Source organism: Engystomops pustulosus, chromosome 10 (assembly GCF_040894005.1).
Source record: "Engystomops pustulosus chromosome 10, aEngPut4.maternal, whole genome shotgun sequence".
NCBI classification, from domain to species: Eukaryota; Metazoa; Chordata; class Amphibia; order Anura; family Leptodactylidae; genus Engystomops; species Engystomops pustulosus.
In genome coordinates this window covers 84,263,148-84,284,726 of record NC_092420.1, presented here as the reverse complement: position 1 = coordinate 84,284,726, position 21,579 = coordinate 84,263,148, and the positions used below count along the sequence as shown (strand labels likewise).

Below are 21,579 nucleotides of genomic sequence, written 5' to 3'. Positions count from 1 at the left end.
TTTTCCCCTCCTCCTCTCATTGTGCCCCTCCCCCCCTGTCTTATTGTGCCTCCACCTCTGCTCCCCCTCTTATTGTGCCCCCCTTCTCTGCTCTCCCTTTAATTGTGCCCCTCTGCTCTGCTTTCCCTCTTATCAGGCCCCTCTTCTCTGCTCCCCATCTTATTGTGCCACCCATCTCTGTTCCCCTCTTATTGTGCTCCCTTTCTCTGCTCCCTCTCTCACTTTGCCCCCTTCTCTGCTCCCCTTCTTATTGTGCTCCCTTTCTCTGCTCCCATCTTATTGTGCCACCCTTCTCTGCCCCCTTCTTATTGTGCTCCCTTTCTCTGCTCCCATCTTATTGTGCCACCCTTCTCTGCCCCCTTCTTATTGTGCTCCCTTTCTCTGCTCCCTCTCTCACTTTGCCCCCTTCTTATTGTGCCACCCTTCTCTGCTCCCACTCTTATTGTGGCCCCTTTCTCTGCCCCCATCTTATTGTGCCACCCTTCTCTGCCCCCTTCTTATTGTGCTCCCTTTCTCTGCTCCCTCTCTCACTTTGCCCCCTTCTCTGCCCCCCTTCTTATTGTGCTCCCTTTCTCTGCTCCCATCTTATTGTGCCACCCTTCTCTGCCCCCTTCTTATTGTGCTCCCTTTCTCTGCTCCCTCTCTCACTTTGCCCCCTTCTTATTGTGCCACCCTTCTCTGCCCCCTTCTTATTGTGCTCCCTTTCTCTGCTCCCTCTCTCACTTTGCCCCCTTCTTATTGTGCTCCCTTTCTCTGCTCCCACTCTTATTGTGGCCCCTTTCTCTGCTCCCCCTCTCACTTTGCCCCCTTCTCTGCCCCCCTTATTATGGTCTCCGCCTCTAATCCACTTCTTATTATGCCGCCTCCTTTGCTCCCCTTTTGTTTATTAAAAATAAACTCTACTCACCTTTCCTTGTTTCCGCGTCTGTGTGCAGCAGCAGACGTTTTCATGCATCAGCCAGGCCTTACTATATGCAGACACCGCATGCAGTTCTATCGCAGGAGTTGATGTCCCAGCAGATACCTATATATTATATCATTTTAATGTAATGGAGGTAGAGGTAAAGCCGCATTCACACATGGTATTTGTATTAAGTTTTGAAGCGCAAAGCATCTGCGATCAGGCAAGCCCCTTCCCCGAGGCCTTTCGAAACGCAACACAAATACCATGTGTGAACACGGCCTTACTTTTACATCCATTGCATTAAGTTTATATAATTAGGCTTAAACAATTATGTTTATACATTTCTATTTTGCTTATTTTCCCTTTGTTTTGTCATTGTTGGTATAACATCATTAGTTTATTCTATCATTATATTCCAATGATAGTTCCAGCGAGACCTTTATGAGACCCCATCCCCCTCCCATCCCAAATTCCTGCCCTACCCTCCCACAGACTGAGAAGGGTTCTGTCCTTCAAAGCTAAAATCTGGAGTAGATGACTGTGTTTCCTGCATAGGGCAGCCCCATAGCAGGCTCTGAGTTTCCCTTCCCTCCCTCCTTCCCTGTGAGTCTGATCCTTCCTCCTCCTTGCAGTCACATGGATATCTCTCTGAAGTGTGTTGGATCAGTCCCTGGTAGGTAAGTAACCTCTGTGCTCTTTGTTATCCCATCACTGGGAGTAGTGGAACTACCTCAAAGCTAACTTGCACAGAAAGTTAGGGAATTGCTTAACTAGTAATCTCCTAATCGCTCAGTAAAGAGAAGTCTGACTTGCCTTTACTAAATCGCCAAACTATTCCTCTGTTGCAGTGTTCATAGATTCCCATGTCTATTACTCCCATTCAAAGTTGTATATTAAGCAGCTTTACTACAGATTGGTCCTAAACCAATATATTCATCTGTTATTGTTGGAATATTGTACGAAAAATCCCAAAGTGTAAATTCACCCCAATAGTTTATCTTCTGCAGCTCATGGCGTTCCCGCTGCGGTGTGTGTGTATCTGATTTGCACAGTTCTCATCAATATGCTGCAAATAAGGGCTCGTTCACACTATAAAACCCAGACTTTGGGGTAGCCATATATCCTGGGGAGCTACTGATATTAGTATAATACTCCCCGCAGGGCAGCTGCCTTGTATTAAATCGTGATTACAGTATGCAGGGACTCCCAGCATCGTAGCGCTGTCTCCCTGTGCAGAGCCCCATCAGGAAATTATAGCTCTGTGATTAAGGGTGATGCCACACGTTGGACCGTTTTAAATGCATGCCTTTTCAATCTGTTTTAAAACGCACACGTTTTTTTAAAACGCATCAGTTTTTGAATGTTTGGCTGCTTTGATCCTGTTTAGCTTCATTTCTAAGGCTCCGGTCACGCGTGGCGTTTTGATCCCGTTTTTGAGCAGTCTGTCAAATGCATGCGTTAAAAAAACGTTCCGTTTTTGATCAGTTTTAATTAAGATAATTGGGAAAACTGGTCAAAAAACGGATGCGTTTTTCAAAAACACATGCGTTTTTTAACAGACTGCTTAAAAACGGGCCTGAAATGGGTTCAAAACGCCACGTGTGAGCGCAGCCTAAAAGTGTAGGCAGCTGTGAAACAGACTAAAACCAGCCAAACACATGGTAAACATACAAAACAGGTGCGTTTTCAATCCGCTTAAAAACGGTCCGAGAATGCGACGAAAAGTACCACATTGCAAAGTGATCAGTGCTGGAGGTTTTACAGCTGCAGAATATCCGGTTTCACTTTTATCTTTCAACATTTTGCAATTCCAAACTCTGGAAGATGAGCATAAAATTCTTGGGTTTTTGTTTAGGAGGCTTAAAGTTGCGCCTGAGTTTTCCCAGATGGTAACTCAGCAGGATGTCTGATCCGTGTGCCCCGGGGTAGGAGTGAATATGTACACATCAAGTGTCTTAATAAGGCGTATCTGCAACCCCAGTGTAATAAACGCTTCTGGATTTCGGTGGTAACAAATGTGCATTGTGCTTTAGCGTGTAATGGATTCAACGGTGACAACTCGAATACATGTGTGTGACAGTCACGTATTGTGCCGTGTTTTATATTGTGTCGCGTCATGTAACCTCGAGGTCTTCTGCGATCGCCAAATGTTACTTGGTAAGAGGTGACGTCTTTGCCGCCATGTGTGACCACTTGAAATGCCTTCCAGGTTAATAGATCACTGATGGACAGCTGAGTTATCGCAATCCCTTAACCAATTCTTTCTAGTCCTCCAGTCACTTCTATGTAAGACGTTAGCGGGACGTCTCCGGTCACTTTATAGTCAGGATCCCATCACTGCACAATGGTTAATTGTTCCAGGATCAAACTGTTATAGTGTTAGTTGTAAGGGGTTGTTACAAGTTTATATTTTATGCCCTATCCACAAGCTGATCATTGAGGGTCTGACTGCAGAGACCCCCTTTCCCGAGGATAAAAATGGACCTAAAGCAATCTGGAGAGCACTGATGGGTGGGTTGAGCATGGGCCTTGCTGCTCCATTCAATACTATGGGAGTGTTGGAAATTTCTAAGCACAGCGCTCTGGTATCACCAGCATTCCTATTTACTGTCTATGAGAGTGGCAGAGATATTGGAGCAGGATGCTCAGCAATTTTCTCCCATAGTATCGCATGCATTAGTGGTACTGGGACTCCCATACTTGTGTCTGGTGTCCCACCAGTTCGACCCTCGCCAATCCGCTTATTATAGAATAACATAGAAACTTTATACAATCCCTTTAATAATCTACCTGTAAGTGCTCCCCACAACATGTAGGTTTGGTTTAGGGTACTTTCTAAACAGTACAGTTTAGAAACTGAATCAAAGCGCTCGGGGTGCCACGGTCCGATCACATATGGGTTTCTATGGAAAGGCATGCAATTGGTAACCTCCACCCGGTGTCCTGCTTTTAGACGATAGAAGACATCGGGTCCTGGTTACCGATCCATAGAAACGCATAGGCAATCGGGCTGCAGCACAACCCCAGTGTCAAAGGGTTATGCGTGGCAGCACCCTTAGGGCTTATGTAATTGCTACACAAGGGCCCTGTCTGTGGCTGGGGCCACGTATAATCCACTGTACAGTTGAACGATGGAATGGAGAATGGAGAGATCTGCCAAAACCTGCAGCAGTATTGACTTTAAATACACAGCGTGTCAGTAAATGCTGCAGGCCCTCCTTGAGGATTTCAACCTGTTCAAGAATTAAAGGCAAAAAATCATCAGATTCTGACTTTTTCGGATCATTTTTGTGAAGCGGAAAAGGTTAGAATGTTGCATTATTATTGGAATCCAGACAATTGTTACTACTTCTTTAATCATGTTTTTACTGCTTAACTGTTAGCTGAAGGGTCAAATCTGCAGCTGGGAGGAATTCCCTCTATCCGCTGACACATTGTAGTCCTGAGCACGTGACAACCTGTCATGTGGGGTGTCGCAATGTTGTCATATGAGCTTTTCGGGAAATAAAGTGTCCTCTTCACTGGGAAACTATTATATTACAGAAAGGAGACGCCTGGGGTCTGTTATACCCAATGAGACTAGAGACCAGGACTTTAGGGGACATCCAAGTGTACACAAAGAATCTGCTGAAAAATCTCGATTGTTTGGATTTTACGGTAGATTTTAACTGCAGAATGGGGGGGATTTCTTACAATATATCCGCAATAATACATACAGATTTTATCCACAGTGTAGCCTTTCCAGGTTGACGTTGCCTTCACCTGAGTTTCCTGAGCAGGGCTGTGGAGTCGGGGTTGTGATAAAATGGACTGATTCATTGTCACAGCTCTCAGCTTTAAGGCTCCGCATCAGCACTCAGCACCCTAGATGCACCAACAAACACAATACTGAACAAATTGCCACCACAGAAATGATAAATATCACCCCATAAATCAAATACTGCATTCAGAGCAGACAATAATAATAGTGGAGACCCCAGAGCAGACGATGATCATGGAGACCCATAGAACAGACAAAAGAAAATCCTCTCCTTTCCTGACTCCTGGCAGCTTCTTCTCTCCTCCCTACATCACACTGCAGATCCTTCTTCTCTCCTCCATGTGCCGCTCTTCTTTGTCCCACGCTGGTTGTATGTTGTAGCATCAGGAACCAAAACAAAGCTTCACCAAGAGCAGGAGAGGACCCAGGAGCAGTCTTCCTCATCTTCTCAGGGTCTGTGTCCGGAGTGGAGCGACAGGAGAGGACCCAGGAGCGGTGCACTCGCCACTACCCGGCCTCATGCACCACTTCCATCAGTTAAGCGCTCATTTGATTCTTGACTGTTAGCAGGGTGCGGGGCACAACTTGATGCTTGAAAAGCTGCATATGTTTGTGCACCCCTTGTTCCAGTCTTTTAGTTGGGATGAATGTGGCTGCACTTTATGTACATGCTCAGTAGTGAAGCTCCATAGCTACAGATCAGAGGGGAAAGGCACTGGGGAGGAATGCCTACAATCATGTTAGAACTGTTAGAGTGGAGACCATTTTGGTGGAGTTGTAATCGGAGTTAGGGTAAATTGAGGTGTCAGTGTTGGAGTCAGAAGTTTGACCTCAGACTCCACAGCCCTGTTCCGGAGACCCCAGTATTCTGACGCCTATACATTTCTATTTTACATGGATGACAGAGACTCTTGGTTCTTTTAGGGATAGCCTTTGTTACCTAACAGAACTTATCGGTCAGGGTGGTCCTGCATGGGACAACTGCTCCATATACAGCTCTGCTATGAAACGGAACCAGCTTGTTTTGGGTTAACCAACAAAATGAAAAGAGGGTTGTCCTGGTGACTTCATCTTCTACCTCTGAATTGGTACTAAGTGAATGTAACATTTCACCAGCGATATAATGAGTGCTCTGTATAGGAAATACTGGGTCACACGTGTTGGACAGATATGGGATTTAACTACGTGAACGCTTTTTTTTTACTTTTTTCGTCTGTTTTAGGAGGAAGAGTCTCCGTATGTTGTCCACTATTGTCCTTACAGGATGTCCTGCATATACAACCTCTAGATATAAGGCTCCTTTAATGCTTCATACTGTAAGATTCTACAACGTAAGGTCCAAGATTGATTGTACAGGAAATTCTGGACAAGCTTCCGGGTCACTGACCATTTATGGCCCAATATACATATAATGGGGTCCTGCTCAGCATCAAAATCCATGAATCTTGGTGTCAGTGGTCAACCAATAGTGTACACCCCACATGTCAGGATGTGGCATAATTCTTGGACTTTGATGCTAAGCAGGACCCCATAACATATATATTGGGCCATAAATGCTCAGTGACCCTGAAGTTTGTCCCGAATTTCCTGTATAATCCATCTTGGACCTTACGTTGTAGAATCTTACAGATGTGGCATAGCAGTTTCCAGGCCTAGCCCCAGCACCCGGCTTACCCACGGGGCACCGCCAAAAAAAATTCAGCCCCCAGATCAATTGTACAAGTGTCGCTTTAAGACACCAGTACACATGATTATCCAAAACTCACCTTTTCTCGTTCCCCTGAAGTGGCGCTTTGCACTGTATATGACGGCTCTAAAGCCTGCACACATGGTGATGTCATCAGATGTACCGGCTTCAGAGCCGGCACGTACAGCGGATGCATGCCGAAGAAAGAAGGCGGCTGTAGGCACCTAAAGCCGACCCTGGAGGCTGCTATGGCTGCTTCCCCTGTATTACGCCCCTGCCTACATGTGGAGGCTGGTAGTTTGATAGGATAAAACCTGGGGACTCTCCCAACATAATAATTCAGCAATTTTGCAACAGTTTGCAACCTAAGGCATTTTTTTGCTATAGTTGTAGTATTTTTTTTTTTTTGTGATTACAAAAGCCTTTTTTTATCAGTTTCGGCATGTTGGTAGTGTAGAGGGAGGGGACGGCTTCTTATTTGATCTGCAGTCATTGTTCAATGTCCTCCTTCCCTTTTGATGGTCCATCACTGCAGAACCTGAGCAGGATATATAAATATCTGTCCATCTCTCACAGCGCTCCTCTTTATACGTTTTTTTTTTTTTGGAGTTTGGCAGTCTGATGCTCTTTTAGCTTTGAGGTGAGCCGGCTGGAGAGAAGCCAAGGACACGGAAGGGATAGAGCCGTCATTGAGATCCTGAATGTATGAAAGTCAACCACACAAACCAGGGAGTCCAGGTATTCAGCCGCCAATTATAGCAATGGATTAACCTAGTCTGAAATGGGTTGATTTCAGATTGACAGTAGTCCTGTTCTTTATTTGGGAGGGGGGGGGGTTGTAACAGTATAACAATCAGATAACCATGGATATCTCTTCACCCCCTCCATAAACATCAAATGTCTGAGCAGGTTTATTTCACTAAAAATGGAGGATAAGCAACCACCAGACACATGATGACCCTTATCCCTTGGGCGAGCGAAGATCCTTATTCTGTTCTGTCATTGTGCTGTTCTGACACACGTTGGATTAGATTAAGATGCGTTAGACGGTCCCTAATTTTCAGATCTAATGGTAAAATTGGTAAATATATTGCTCTCACTGTATTTAGCTAATGTAGCAACATTTAAATGGAGTAGAAGATCACTTAATAATTATACAGTTCTGGCAGCCACCACTAGGCGGAGCTCATATTATCACGATTCTCCAGCGACATACAGGTTAGCCTTGATCCACAGAGTAGGGGGTTAACTTGCTGATCGGTGGTAAGACAACCACAGATCACGAGAACGCTATCGGCAATCTCCATCAGTACAATAGAAATGAATAGAGCAGCCGGCGCATCTGCTGCTGGGATGGGGGTCCCGTCATTGATCTGATTGTGGGTTACTGGAGGACCCCTTTCAAGAGTATCGGGCTGTGTTGACTTAATGGGAGTCTTTATCAGTTGTGACCATACAATGCTGCAGCCAGTGTAAGGTATCATCCCTCTAGATCTATGTAGTCACAACTTTGTGTTTGTTGTTATTAGAAGCAATACTGTGAAAGATGCCTTTATATTCCAGGATTGTAGCTGGACTGAATGATCTGGTTAGTTAGATGTATTCAATGTACTGCTGCACTGTATAGAGATCTATTAAAGGGAACCTGTCACCAGGGACCTCATTTTCACTAAAGACCGGTTGCAGCTGCTTTGCACATATGCCTTACTGCTTTCTCTAAGCATTTGCATCACAATATAATTAAGTGTTATAACTCTCCTTGCGCCCTGACAGATACCTCTGTGTAGTCCCAGGGGTTAGGCTTGTGACTTGTTTGAACTGCTCACTCATCAGCTCTCAACCCCCACCTTTGTGCTCCCGTACAGCTTCTCCCTCCTGCTCCTTCACAGAACTCACACCCTGGTAAGCAGGCATCAGTGGGGGAGGGAGGGACTGCATAGGAGCACAAAGGTGGGGGCCTAAAGCTTAGGAGTCTGCAGCACAGACAAGTTACATGTTGTTTTTTGAAATGCATCCAAACCAAAGCCCAACCCCTGGGACTACACAGAGGATTCTGTCAGGATGCAATGTAAGTTAAAACACACAATTATATTGTAATGCAAATGCTTAGAGAAAGCAGAAAGACAGATGTGCAATTCAGGTGTAATAAGCTTCTGTAACCTGTCTTAAGTGAAAATGAGGACCCTGGTGACAGGTTCCCTTTAAGAGATCAGTCCTGGAATGACTAAAGGCATACTACAAACCCTACAAGCAGAGTTATGATTACACAATACCTAAAACTGAATAAAAATAGGTTTCCTAATCTGTATGAGTGTTTAGAAGGAAGAGCTAGTTGCGTGCTCTGTTGCTTTCCTCGGGTTTAACAATAATTATTACATGACAGATCACGGGACAGGGCAGGTTTTCCCGCATTGTCTGTCTGTACATAAAAATCCCAAACGACTTGCATGACGGGAATCTCTACAGGTTTATATGAAGTTCAGAAAGCAAACAAGTCGCAGTAACCTCAGCGAAAGACAAACACAAGGTGTCCTGTGCGTTTCCTTGTAGTCGCTGAGATCCAATATCCGGCTCTGCCTGCGCTGCACACCTGACTTGTCTTCACCTTTGCACAGAATATGAGAAGAAGATATTTGTCTCTTCCAAGATATTCCAGCACTTTACCCTCGGAGAGATCGGCGTCTGTGTGAGATTTACTCCCCTCTCCAAGGATGGTCCGATGATCTGGAATACCGGCCGTGCCTTCAGCCTTACAGGATTCTTATGGGAGAGGACCTCACACTCCTCATACAGGATGTATGAGTTTCCTATAAATGACCTCCTGTTGGGTCCTGATCCAGAAGATGATGAAATATTAGATCTGTAAGTAAGTTTGTTATGTATGGGATGTAGCTGGTGGTCATGATTGGGGCATATAGAGATCCATTGACGAAAAGGGCTCCATATGGAGTTGGGGCCCAACTTTTGGGACTCCCACCAATTCTATGAGCTGTTTAAGGAACTGTGGCATTTGTACCCAGGCGGTCACGAGTGATGTTGTGTAGGAGATTCTTAGACCCACATAGATTAATGGTGGTTCTAGCTGTTCTAGGATTTTATTGACCCAGGTTCCTGACACCAAGCACCCATTGCATTTCGTAGAATTGTACCGTGTATGGAGCGTAAAGGAAATCTATCAAAATCGGTAATGATAAACCAGTGACACTTGCTCATAGATCCAAGCATCTTGACTGTGGTTATCTTCTAATGTGTTTATTCATGGCCTCCTTCCTTCTAAAATCAGTTTTTTAAAATTATACTCATGAGATAACAGCAAGCAGAGAGGTGGGGGGAAGTGCACATGCAAATGAGCCTGAGGGGCTACAGGCTCCATTAACACCAATGAACCATGGAGCCCTTCAGGCTCATTTGCATACAGTCCATCATCCTGGTGGTGAATGCCCTTTAAGGCAGATGACTATAATGTGCCAGGTTATTGCAGCTACTATTCAATATTGGTTCCCACGGATGTGATATTGATGACCTATGCGGGAAATGCTGGTCATAAACAACTGTTGTGCCCATAGTCACGTGAGCAGTTATATGGCAGAATGTTATTATTCTCGCCCATCTAATTACTGATGTCAGTGATTGGCTGCAGAGGTCATGTGATCCTTGCCAGGCCTGTAAATAACAGAAATGGGCACCATGCAAGGGGAATGCCAGAGTTCGGGACTCAACTTTTAGTTGCTGTATTTAAAAAAAACAAAAAAGCCCAACATTTTTAAAAACCTTTTTATACATTTTTATTTATATATATATATTTTAGTGATTATGCAAATTTCAAAATTTGTACTTTTCTGAAAGTAAAGAAATGACACCAAGATCGGTCCCCCCCTGAAGGAGTCTTCTGATATATTTCCCTCCCCCCACAGTCCTTCGTGTTACAGTAAATGCTTCACTGATGCCTATAAATGTCCGCCGGATTATGGACGGTTATATAAACATCTTATAACTCTTGGCAAGAGGTACAGAAATTAGGAACGTGTTATTATCTACTCGCCCCCATTGCTAAATACAGTGGTAACAATAATAAGACTGTATAATTATCCGCGGAGTGTCGGACGAGTAATGCAATACCCCTTCCCCAAGAACTACCGGTAAGTGTACGGCCCATTCTATAAAGTCCTATAATCCAGGAACCTCTTATCTGAGGACTCTTTGTTGTGCCAAGCTTTGCTGTATACAGTAGGATGTACTACATTACACAAATATACGAACACTTTTCCAAAGACTCAATCCAAAGGCTCCAACACAATGTAAAAGCAATGTTAAATCAACATGTGACTATGGGGGAAGCCTTTGGATTGTGTCGCAAAATACACCGTGTGAATGGGGCCTTGGCTCCGCACCGCCCCTGGTGTCATGTCACTGTAACCCCTTTTAGAATTGTTGTGCATTCGTGTTTTGCCTCTCAGTTTGGCGCCGGCCTGCGCGCCTCCTTTAGGCTCCACAGGTGCACCAGACACACGCCATGCGCTACATGTAAAACATCTCATATAAACGTAAAATAAGGGATGTATCTTTCTGACCCTCCACAAATTAATAATTCCTTTTATTTATATAGCGCACACAGATTACACAGCTCTGCACAGAGTTTGCCAAATCAGTCCTTGTCCCCCAAGTAAGGCAGATATATATCTTGTGGAAAAGGGCTCGGGTGTTTTCTGAAAGATTCACCAGTAATGTAGACTGCACCGATGCCAGTAAGAGCTATGGTGTGTATGTGGTGGATGTGCTGATTCTAGCACCAGATGTAGGAAGTGATTCCAGACTTCTAGGGGCCATAATATTCATACAGCCCATGGCAGTCTTTATCCGCCCCTGTTGTGCAGTAGCTATGAGGTTCCCTTTTAGGCTGGATTCACACCATTTATTTGCCAGTAGGATTCCGACGTGTCCTTACAACGTAGGGAACAGGCGTATCTGACCATATACCACTGTTGTCCGGGAACCTCGGCAGCAGCCGGCGATTGACTGCTACTGATGAACAGGGAATCACTGTCCGTATGCGCTCGTCATGTATAAATCTGTTCCTGTGGAATATGTAGCATAGCAGAGGCATTGCAGAGGTTCTCCTTCTTTTAAAAAAGTATTTTAACAGTAATGGCCCAAATGCAATACTTTAAATTAGAAAAATTAGTGAATTCTGGAATGTGGGTCCGGACAATACTTGTTGGATGTTGAGATTTTTCTTTTTTTAGGTTGGGGAGGGGGGGAGGGGGATATCTCCATAGACTTTCTGTTTACATTCTTTTCTATTGGAACTACCGTCATTGGTTGAAATAAAAAATAATTAATAATTTAAAAAGTTTGGAAACTAAACAAATACTTGCTAGTACAATGACCTCAACCCATCTAGAATTGGGTCTGATTTTGGGTGGATTTGTAGATTTGGACTAAATTCTGCATTTTGGATACAACAGCTTGTATTGTGTACCATATATAATATGTATACAGTAATTACATTATAGAAAATCCTAAGTTTACCATTTTTATGGTATTTTTTAAAAATTGTAAGAAAAAATATTTATTGGAAAAATATTTTTCACGTGGGCTGACTTTATGGCACCATAAACGAGATTACGGTATTATTTTTCATAATTTTTGTTGTCCATGTGTCCATTGTCAGATTATTTCTGCTATTTTATTACTTAAGTTTATGGTCTGTTACTTGATAACTTGATGTCACATGACATACAGAAGGCTGTATGGGAAAATCATAGTCACGGTACAAGTTGTAATGATTGTCTTTAGCCAAGATATCAAAGGTCATGTTAACGTGCAAGCACTAGGTAGTTGTATTTTACATTATTATTATTTTTGATGTATATCAGAGGAGGCTTCCATAATTTTGTACGTTTTTGTGCTAGAGATCATAAAAGACCATTTATGTCCTTGTGATTGTATTCTTGGTGGTCTCCTTCATCTCTCTGTAGGTTGTGGTGTTTTGGTGGTTCATAATGTTCTCTACACTATTGTGTCTAGGGGTGGACCTTCAATATGTGATGAGTAGAGATCCAGTTCAAACGTGGCACCACATCCCGAATTATCTCTGTTCCATTGATGGCGCTCTTCTCGAAATCATAGAGCTAATTTGGGATGTGGTGTTTGCCATGAACTGGATCTCTACTCATTGATGGTCCACCTCTAGACACAAATCTATTATAGTCATTGAAAATATTATAAGCCATCAAAACACCACAGCCTACAGAAAGATGAAGGACACCACCAAGGATATGACCACTAGGTGGAAGGGTGGTCTTCTCTCCCCACCTTTGACTATTATTTTGAGCAAAGACCACCCTTCATCCTTGTGGTTTTCTACTTGTGGTGGTCTCATTCATCTCTCTGTAGGTGTAGGTGTCTCATATGTTTGGTGGCTCTAGGTCTATAATTGGCTTGTGCTTGGGAGTAGGCCATCAATATGTGATGAGGAAAGGTCCAGTGCCTGGAAAATACCACATCTCAACTTTTCTTCCATTGTATTGGGCAGAGGACCATCCATGGAACAGTCGGAGCTGGAGAAAGAAGGCTTCCAACTGCGGGAAGATCTGAAGTTTTATTTCATGAGCCCCTGTGACAAATACAGAGCACGACGCCAGATACCGTGGAAACTTGCCCTCCAGGTTCTGAAGATTGTTATGGTGACCACACAGGTAGGTATGGAACCAACATGGTGACCATCCTAAAGGTCTACCTCCAGCTACCAAAGACCAATGAGAAGACCTCATATTTCCATTCACTCTTTTCAGCTTGTGCTCTTTGGGTTGAGCAATCAACTAGTTGTGTCCTTCAAGGAAGAGAACACGATGGCGTTCAAACACCTCTTTCTTAAGAACTATTCGGGCACTGATGAGGATGACTACAGCCAAACAGTTTACAACCAGAAAGTCTTTTATGAACGCATTAACCATGTGATTGACCAGGTGAATGATTCATTTTAAGACAAGTTATTGTTATCCACCCCATATTTAAGATTTTACTATATTTACAATGTATTTCTCTATACAACCATTTCAAGGTAAAAATTTAACATTTAAGTGGTGATTTTTTTCCAATTATGGTAATCCTGTAGATTAAAGGACATCTACCACCAGGATGAAGAGCTGTAAACCAAGCACAGTGACATGCTGGTGTGTGCCCCCTATGGCAGGATCTGCTCTTCTTTTAGCTTTTTCAGTCCTTGTTTTTATGAAAATAGGTTTTGAAAAAAATATACAAATGAGCCTGAGGGGCTCCAGGCTCCATTGACATCTATAGAGCCTGGAGCCCCTCAGGCTCATTTGACTAATTTTAAAAGCTTTCTTTTAAAATAAAAGGCCTTAGGAGCTAAAAGAAGAGCGGATCCTGCCAGAGGAGGCACAAACCAGTATGTCAGTGTGCTTGGTTTATAATCTTTCATCCTGGTGGTAGATGTCCTTTAAGGTCTCATGCCCATCACAGGGAAAAATGGATGATTTCTCAATGGACACCACTTAGATTAATGGATCGATTCAATAAATCTTTTTTTTTTTTTTTTTTTGGGACCGTGTATCAGAAGTGTTAGATAGTAGCGCCAGTTCCAGTCTGAACCATTTTAACGGACCCGTTTTGTATAATAACATTCACTGGGTCAGTGAAATCAAACCGACATTAACGTCCCTATCTCACAGCTGAGAGTGTGATCTAGCCTAAGGGTTGTCAAGAAATAACAAAAACATCCCCAAAATGGTTCATGCCCGTGTTAAGGAGGAGTTAATATGGAGCTTTAGGGCATCAAAGACCTTCTCTCTTAATGTCAGCCCATATTCTCAATTACTTTATTGGAAATCTAATTTTAAAGCGAGTCTGTCACCATAATTTTTAGCTGGTGACAGGTTCCATTAGTCTATGCTATATGATTTTAAAAATGTCAACATTCTGAACATTTTCAGTTCTTTATACAAGTTTAATTCACATTACTTGGCTCCCTGCCAGCAGCATGTAGTGAGTCCTGGGGAGAGGCAGCTGAAACCTTTTGCGTGCCTGTGTCCTTCGCTTCTCATCCAGCTCCCTACCCCATCCCCACCTCCTGTCATGTGCATTGAGTGACTGGGATGGTGTGGAGGAGAGGAAAAATGCCGGAGGAGACACGGGCACACACAGGCTGCAGGTGCCCCTCCCCGGTGACTCGTCACATGCTTCTAGGAGGGAGCCATGTAATGTGAATAAAACTTATATAAAGTTCTGAAACGATTCAGAATGCTGACAAAGGAATTTTTAAAGCATTGCATAGGATATTGAAACCATTCTTTGCTTTGAAAAAAATCAATTTGCTTTGACGTCAAAATTAAGCATGATAAACCAGGGACACTTGCAAGAAGATTACTACAGTCATGGTGTCTGGATCTATGAATATTTATTATCCATGGCCTCCTTCCGGGGGCTCTGGGGGGTGTTACCAAAGCCATTCCGTGCTGTAGCTTCACAGACTGTTACATTGTACATGAGCACTTCCCCTTCCCACTGAGGGAAGGGGGCGTGGGGGAGACAATGTAATAGCCTGTGATTGGCAGATTATCAGTCACGGTGCCTGGATTTGTGAATAAGTGTCCCTGGTTTATCATGATGGATTTTGATTCTAGATTTCCTTGTAAGGCCACATTCACACCTCCCCTTGGGTAAATTGGGTCCATGAAAAAAATAGAACCTATTACTTTCTTATGGCTCTCGGATATCACGTGGAGCCTAAAGCTTTGTTTCTTTCCTAAATATTCATTCCGTAGTACCGTCAGATGGGTAACCTCTCGCTGGGTACAGTCAGCTATGAAAATGATGAGCAAAGGAAAGCTCTGAAGATCTGTAAACAGCATTACCGTAAAGGGTTAATGCAGCCATTCAATGATACCTTCTACATAGACCCTACAGTGGAAACAGGTATTTTACATGAAATGATGGCTAAGATATTGTGTCAAGATAAAACTTGCCTTATTGAGTGTGAACACCACCTTAGAAGTCACAGGTTTTAATGGAACTCTTCCGGGGGCTTGTTTTTTGTCTCTTCCTTTTAGTTTCTTAACCGGTCTTGATCAGTGGTCACAAGGCTATTCCTTGAGGTCGAGATCCTGTGGTTCTTACATCAAAGTTGAGAATCTCTTAAAGGGGTTGTCCTGAAATTCTATAAAACCTTGTGGAAGTAACAAAAAACAATGTACTTGTCCTGCACCAGCTCTAGCAGTGCGTCGGTTTCCAGCATTGTTTGGCATGAAGTCCCAGGGTTCATGGCACCTGATGAAAAAAAAAAACATTTTCTCCAGCACTCAAAAATGTATAAAATCCAATAAACTTTAATGCTCCTTTAAAAATACATGACAAACATGAGATGCATGTAAAAAGTCTGGCGCGTTTCGAACTACACAAATCTTAGTCATGGTCATGACCAACAAAACGCAACCAACAAAAAGTCTTTTTACATCCACCATCCCCCCCCCCCCCCGCGCCCCCAATGTTTGTCATGTATTTTTAATGGAGCGTTAAAAGTTTATTGGATTTTATTAATTTTTGAGTGCTGGAGAAATTATTTTTCTTTGGATTGGCCACTTTGGATCCGACCCAGATTCCGCTCCCTCTCCTGTGCACTTGGAGATCAGCAACTTGTATTTTTGGTTTTTTTTTTTTCTTTCATGGGACCTGCTTTGGCCAACTTGGACATCACTTGTGGGGAAGCCACTTATTGGCCATAGCAGATACCATGATATACTGCTCTGCTCATTCCTGGACCAGAAGTCTACCATGATACGGGAAGCAGGAGATGGAGTAACTGTAGGATGCTCTACCCCAAGAGTTAGTAATAGCCGCTTCTATACACGTTTTATCTGGCATCTCATGACTAAGGACGGCAAGACTATCTGAAACGCGTCGGCCATGGGTGCATGTCACTTTCGGCACTCTTGTATGTGATTTTACCAAAATATTTGCAGTTTGGCTGGACCGTGGATTTTCATTTCTATACATCTCATGATTTATACATGGAATGTAGTCAATCGTTGGGTCACAATGCGGCAGCTCAAATTCCAAGGGGTCTTGGTTTTGCTAAGGAATATCCTGCAGCGCCCTCCAAAATGTTTCCTTTGTAGATGAGTCCGGATTGAGCCCAATCCCAAATTATCTAGGGCGGCACGGTGGTTGAGTGGGTAGCACTTCTGCCTTGCAGCACTGGGGTCCTGGTAGCGAATCCCACCCAGGTCAACATCTGCAAAGAGTTTGTATGTTCTCTCTGTGTTTGCGTGGGTTTCATCCGGGTCCTCCGGTTTCCTCCCACACTCCAAAACATACTGTTAGGTTGCTTAGATTGTAAGCCCCATGGGGACAGGGACAAGCTCTGTGCAGCGCTGCGTAATCTGTGTGCGCTAAATAAAATAAAGAATTAATAATAATATTATCTGCCCTATTGTAGGCGGGGCCTATGTCCTTTGTACATCGATACAGAGACACCAATGGGAATCGTATTGGGTGGTCCCCCTGCCCACATGGTCAATATAATAAATATCATTATCATTCTATATTATTATTCTTCGTAAATCTGCTAACTGATGGCAACTACTTTACCCCTTAATTATAGAATAATGATGTTTATTTTAAAAAAATCTTTATTTCGCCATCATATTATGCAGTCCTGGGGCCCTGCTCCCAAGAGCTTACAATCTATGACATCTATCACAACTTTAACACAATATGCATTTTTTGCTTACTAAAGCTGAGCCCCCATTTAGACCCCTCTCCTATCTCTCGAGTGTATTTGCATTACCCATAGGAATGTCCTTTACGTCGTCCCCCTCAGATTTGAAGGTCTCTTGTATTTTTTAGAGTGTTTGCATATGGACCTGGAGTCATTAACCAGCGATCTCCCACTTGACTCCATCATAAATTCCACTTTCTTCAATCTAGAGTTTTACAGGTAATGGCTCTCGTTTTGTTGTTTTACTTCTCTCTTTGTGCTATAAAGTCTATTTTTATATTTTATTGCTGTTTTTTGTTTTGTTTTTTTTTTCGTTTTCAGGCTTATTAAAGTTGAAATCTCCTTTAGGCTGAAGGGAATTGATCTGCAAACCATCAGAGCCCGAGAGCTGCCCGACTGCTACGTGTTCCACAATAGGGCAAGTATTGACTGCACTCGATGCAAATAGTTTTATAATCTCCAGATCACATCTTCTCTTTGGATTTGTTCAGATGCAGAACTGCTGGGGATCTGCAGTGTCGCTCTATTTACAGTATGTGGCCTCTACTACTATAGATCGCCCCCTGCTGGCCATGGCAGGAACTGTTTCTCAACAATATTGGTGTATACAGATCGCCCTCTTCAGGAAGTGCAAGAAAGTGTAGCAGGATTTATTCTTTATTGCCAGAATTAACTTTTTACTCACTTATAATTTAGGTAACTTTTATGGATCTAACAAATATTTTAATATAGTCAAGGTTTTCTTATGGTTCAGGTCTGAAAACTTTGCACCTTTCTGCAATATAACATCAGATTATGAGATATAAGTTTTGCCTGATCCTGATGAACTATATTGTTACTATGCTCTCTGACTGTAATGTATAATATTGTTGAAATTGGAATTATTTTATATTTCCCAATGTATTTATTTTTTTTAGATCATCTTCGATAACCAGGCACATAGCGGCAAAGTCAAGATTTTCTTTGATAGTGATGCTTACATTCAAGACTGTAAAGACTGGTACATATCAGGGTCCAGTAAGTGGCGCTGATTATATATTTATATCTAATTTCTTTCTTTTTCTTTCTTTTTCTCTTTCTCTCTTTCTCACTTATGGCCCCCAAGCCTTCTTTTGGTGACGTTCAAGATGTGGCGCATGCACCGTGATGTGCCAGGAACACTCTGACTGCCCACAATGCAAAAGATTGGGCATGAATAGGACCTGCCCATCTTTGTGGCCCGGGAAGTCACTACCTATGGTTGATGGGCTGAGTGGCGCTAACATCTGCCAATATCAGATGGGTCACAAGTAGAGATGAGCGGACCCAAACTTTAAGTCCGGTAACCATTCCCCTCTCCATAGTGATCCACTGCACACGGCCCGTAACACAAGAAAGATAGGACAAGTCCCCTACGTCCCACTACAGTCCTGTGATTGCGGCCTAAGAGTGCCATGTGCCCTGGGCTGTAGCTACTTGAGGAATGGAGGATGTGTCCTTTTGCCTGCAGTTTGAGGACCATGAAGGGTCCTGAAATGGCTCTTGTGTACATGTGTATTGAGAGCAGGAACAGATGTATGAAGATTCCATGGGTAAAGGTCCTTCTCAGTATAATTTTTTTGTGGTGGTTTTGGTGGCCTATATTATAACCCACTCCTGGGGTCTACCTGGCCAATTACAGCCATGTTTAGTTGCTAGGATCGTAAAAAGGCCTTGTGCCATCACTTGTGCCTAAAGATGAGCGGATCTGAACTTTAGGTTTGCATCCTTTGTTCCGCAGCTCCACCTAACCAGGACATTATTGCTCGAGGCCTAGTAAGCAACATGTCCGGGTTAGTTGGAGCTTCAGTATGGAGGCCGCCAGCCCTAAAGTTCGAGACCGCTCCTCCCTAGTCACAAGTAACAGCACAGAAATGGATCTAGGGAACCCAAATACTGACGAGATTAATCTAAAGGCCTTGAGCCATGCAGTACAAATATCACAGCTCCACGACATATGGAAGAAGGAACCTTCTGTGATTCCACAATGTCAACATAATAATCTTTATATAGTGGTATTATATTCCGTATCACTTTACATATAAACAGTCGGGGTATATCCATCTTTCTTTAGTTTCGTACCACCTGTTTTAAGATTTTTCTAAGTGGTTAATGAATTTGTAGGGTTTTTTTGGGCTCTTTAAAAGGCCTCAGCTTAACTGAGTGCATTCTCAGCCCAAGGCAATTCCTTTGACCACAGCTAATATACATGCAACCCCTTGGTTTGGCTGAGCATGCATGTGTCCTGAAAATGGAGGAAGTTACTTCTTTATATCTCTGGCAGGGGGCTTATTTCTCTTGAGAACATAACACGGGGGTGGGGGGTTAAAGATTTGTGGGTTATGCTTCTGGGTTTAGTTTTGTATGGCATGTTCCTTTAATTGGTGACAATATATCATGGGACACAAGAGGTCTCGCCTCGGGATTAAGCAGGTTTTGCTTTCTCTGCAGTTCAGAAGAACACACATTACACCCTGGTGTTTGATGGGTTTGTTATCTTGACTTGTCTGACCTCCCTCATTCTCTGCACTCGATCCATTATTCTGGCTGTAAAGCTACAGAGGGTAAGTATAAAGTGTACAGGGGTAACTATATGACACGGGGTGACTTCCAGGTCATCGCTACTAAAAACGATATATTATATTATTATTTCATTATATAATATAGACTTTTACCAAAATGTCACTTTTGCAAACATTTGGAATGGACCCTGCATAAGAGATGATATAATAATGCCCCTTCTCTCCTCTACCACATGGGGGCAGCAGATCCCTTGTACTAAAAATGTTCTGGTTCTTCTTCCGCTTCAGAGGTTTGTGGGTTTTTTCCTACATCGATACAATCGCAAGGTGAGCTCCGCCGACCGCTTAGAGTTTATAAATGGCTGGTACATTATGGTCATCATCAGTGACCTCATGACCATCATCGGATCTGTGATGAAGATGGAGATAAAGGCTAAGGTACACTTCATGTAAGCTGCAATAAAGGGAAGATGTCATATATTTATTTTATTTTTTTAAGGAATATTATTAAGTGAATTTTCAATTTTCAAATCACAATATAAAAACGCATTAGAATTAAAGATTAGATTTATTTTGATATCTGCATATTTATCCTAATTGAAGGGAAAGTCATGGTTGGGTTGTAGATGTTCTATGTTATCTGTAATTTTTTCGGTGGGTGTCATTCTTGCACCTAAAATATCCTAAACCATGTGAGAATGGCTATTTGTTTGGGGGCTTATGTGTAAATAGCCCATTTTTGGTGTTTCTGACAAAATGTCCTAATACAGTGTATTGCCCTCTTGTTATGACTGTAGAACCTGACCTCGTATGATGTGTGCAGTCTTCTTCTCGGCACATCCACCCTTCTGGTTTGGGTTGGAGTTATCCGATACTTGGGCTACTTTCAAAAATATAATGTAAGTGTAAAACCTTTACATGTCCTTCTCCTGCATGTACAGTATATGACACAAATCTACATTACTCATAGTATAAAAGGATTCTACCAGCTACCCAGCACAACAAGTATTGGGCATACATTTAAAGAAATCTACCATCAAAATCAAATATGCTGAATTAGGGACACTTACTCATAGATCCAGGTATCGTGAGTGTGGTTAAAATTATGCTAATGGACTGAAAGGGCTCTGGGGGGGCTTTGCCATAGCTCCTCCATGCTATAGCTTCACAGGCTGTTACACTGTGCAGGAGAACTTCCCCTCTCCCAGAAGTCAGAAAGAGCTGGCGGAGGGTGAGACATGCTCCTGTATAGTGTTACAATCTGTGAAGCCAGAGTACAAAGGGGCTCTGGTAACACCCCGTGTAGTGCTTGACTCATTAGCATAATTTTAAAAGTTGATTTTTAGAAGGTGGGAGGCCATGAATAACAAATATAAGAAGATTATCACCTGCTCCCGTGACGGGCGATCACTGCTGATGTGATCCCGGATGATGCCTGTTATTGACTGTAGCGGTTATGGAAGTCTCGCTGCTTTTTGCTCAGTAATGAGCCTAAGGCCGGCGCCACACAGGGCGCTTTGTCTTCGCTTGCAAACGCAGACAAAGTCGCGCCCACCGGGGCGGGCCTCGGCTCGATCGCATCGGCGTTTCTATGGAAACGCCTGCGATCGGGAACGAGCCGCCGGTGTTTTGCGTGAATTTAACGCGAAACACCGGCGGCTCGTTCACGATCGCAGGCGTTTCCATAGAAACGCCGATGCGATCGGGCCGAGGCCCGCCCCGGTGGGCGCGACTTTGTCTGCGTTTGCAAGCGCAGACAAAGCGCCCTGTGTGGGGCCGGCCTTAGGGGTACTTGCCTCTTTGGCCCCTGGTGGTTTCTGCTGTTGGCCCGGAAAACCCATTAAATAAACCTTCCCATCGTCATCTTTCGCTAGTTAAGATTTTAGCTTCAATACCAGACTAAGCCATCAAGAAAAGTGGCGCTGTTTCTAGAAAGAGTCAAAAGAAAAC

At 43.3% G+C, this 21,579-nt stretch overlaps 2 protein-coding genes across 5 annotated transcripts in view; one reads left to right on the top strand and one right to left on the bottom strand.

Annotated features, from left to right (window-relative positions):
* The window catches only part of LOC140104790 (mucolipin-3-like), a 33,799-nt gene extending 32,782 nt beyond the window's left edge, over nucleotides 1–1,017 (bottom strand). For both annotated transcript variants that reach the window (XM_072128476.1, XM_072128477.1), the window contains exon 1: nucleotides 908–1,017. In XM_072128476.1, the coding sequence (XP_071984577.1) occupies nucleotides 908–951 (44 nt within the window). In that variant the 5' untranslated portion in view covers nucleotides 952–1,017. The remainder of the gene's footprint in view (nucleotides 1–907) is intronic.
* Nucleotides 1,018–1,364: 347 nt separating this feature from the next.
* The window catches only part of MCOLN2 (mucolipin TRP cation channel 2), a 28,576-nt gene continuing 8,361 nt past the window's right edge, over nucleotides 1,365–21,579 (top strand). Inside the window, exons 1-10 of one of the 3 annotated variants that reach the window (XM_072127391.1) lie at nucleotides 1,365–1,577; nucleotides 12,887–13,049; nucleotides 13,146–13,319; nucleotides 15,138–15,288; nucleotides 17,218–17,308; nucleotides 17,411–17,507; nucleotides 18,007–18,106; nucleotides 19,559–19,671; nucleotides 19,918–20,067; nucleotides 20,427–20,528. In XM_072127391.1, coding sequence (XP_071983492.1) covers nucleotides 12,897–13,049; nucleotides 13,146–13,319; nucleotides 15,138–15,288; nucleotides 17,218–17,308; nucleotides 17,411–17,507; nucleotides 18,007–18,106; nucleotides 19,559–19,671; nucleotides 19,918–20,067; nucleotides 20,427–20,528 — 1,131 coding nt within the window. In that variant the 5' untranslated portion in view covers nucleotides 1,365–1,577; nucleotides 12,887–12,896. Of the gene's footprint in view, nucleotides 1,582–8,787; nucleotides 9,214–12,886; nucleotides 13,050–13,145; nucleotides 13,320–15,137; nucleotides 15,289–17,217; nucleotides 17,309–17,410; nucleotides 17,508–18,006; nucleotides 18,107–19,558; nucleotides 19,672–19,917; nucleotides 20,068–20,426; nucleotides 20,529–21,579 lie in introns of those variants that run through there. The other 2 variants (XM_072127390.1, XM_072127389.1) reach the window with 2 other exon arrangements.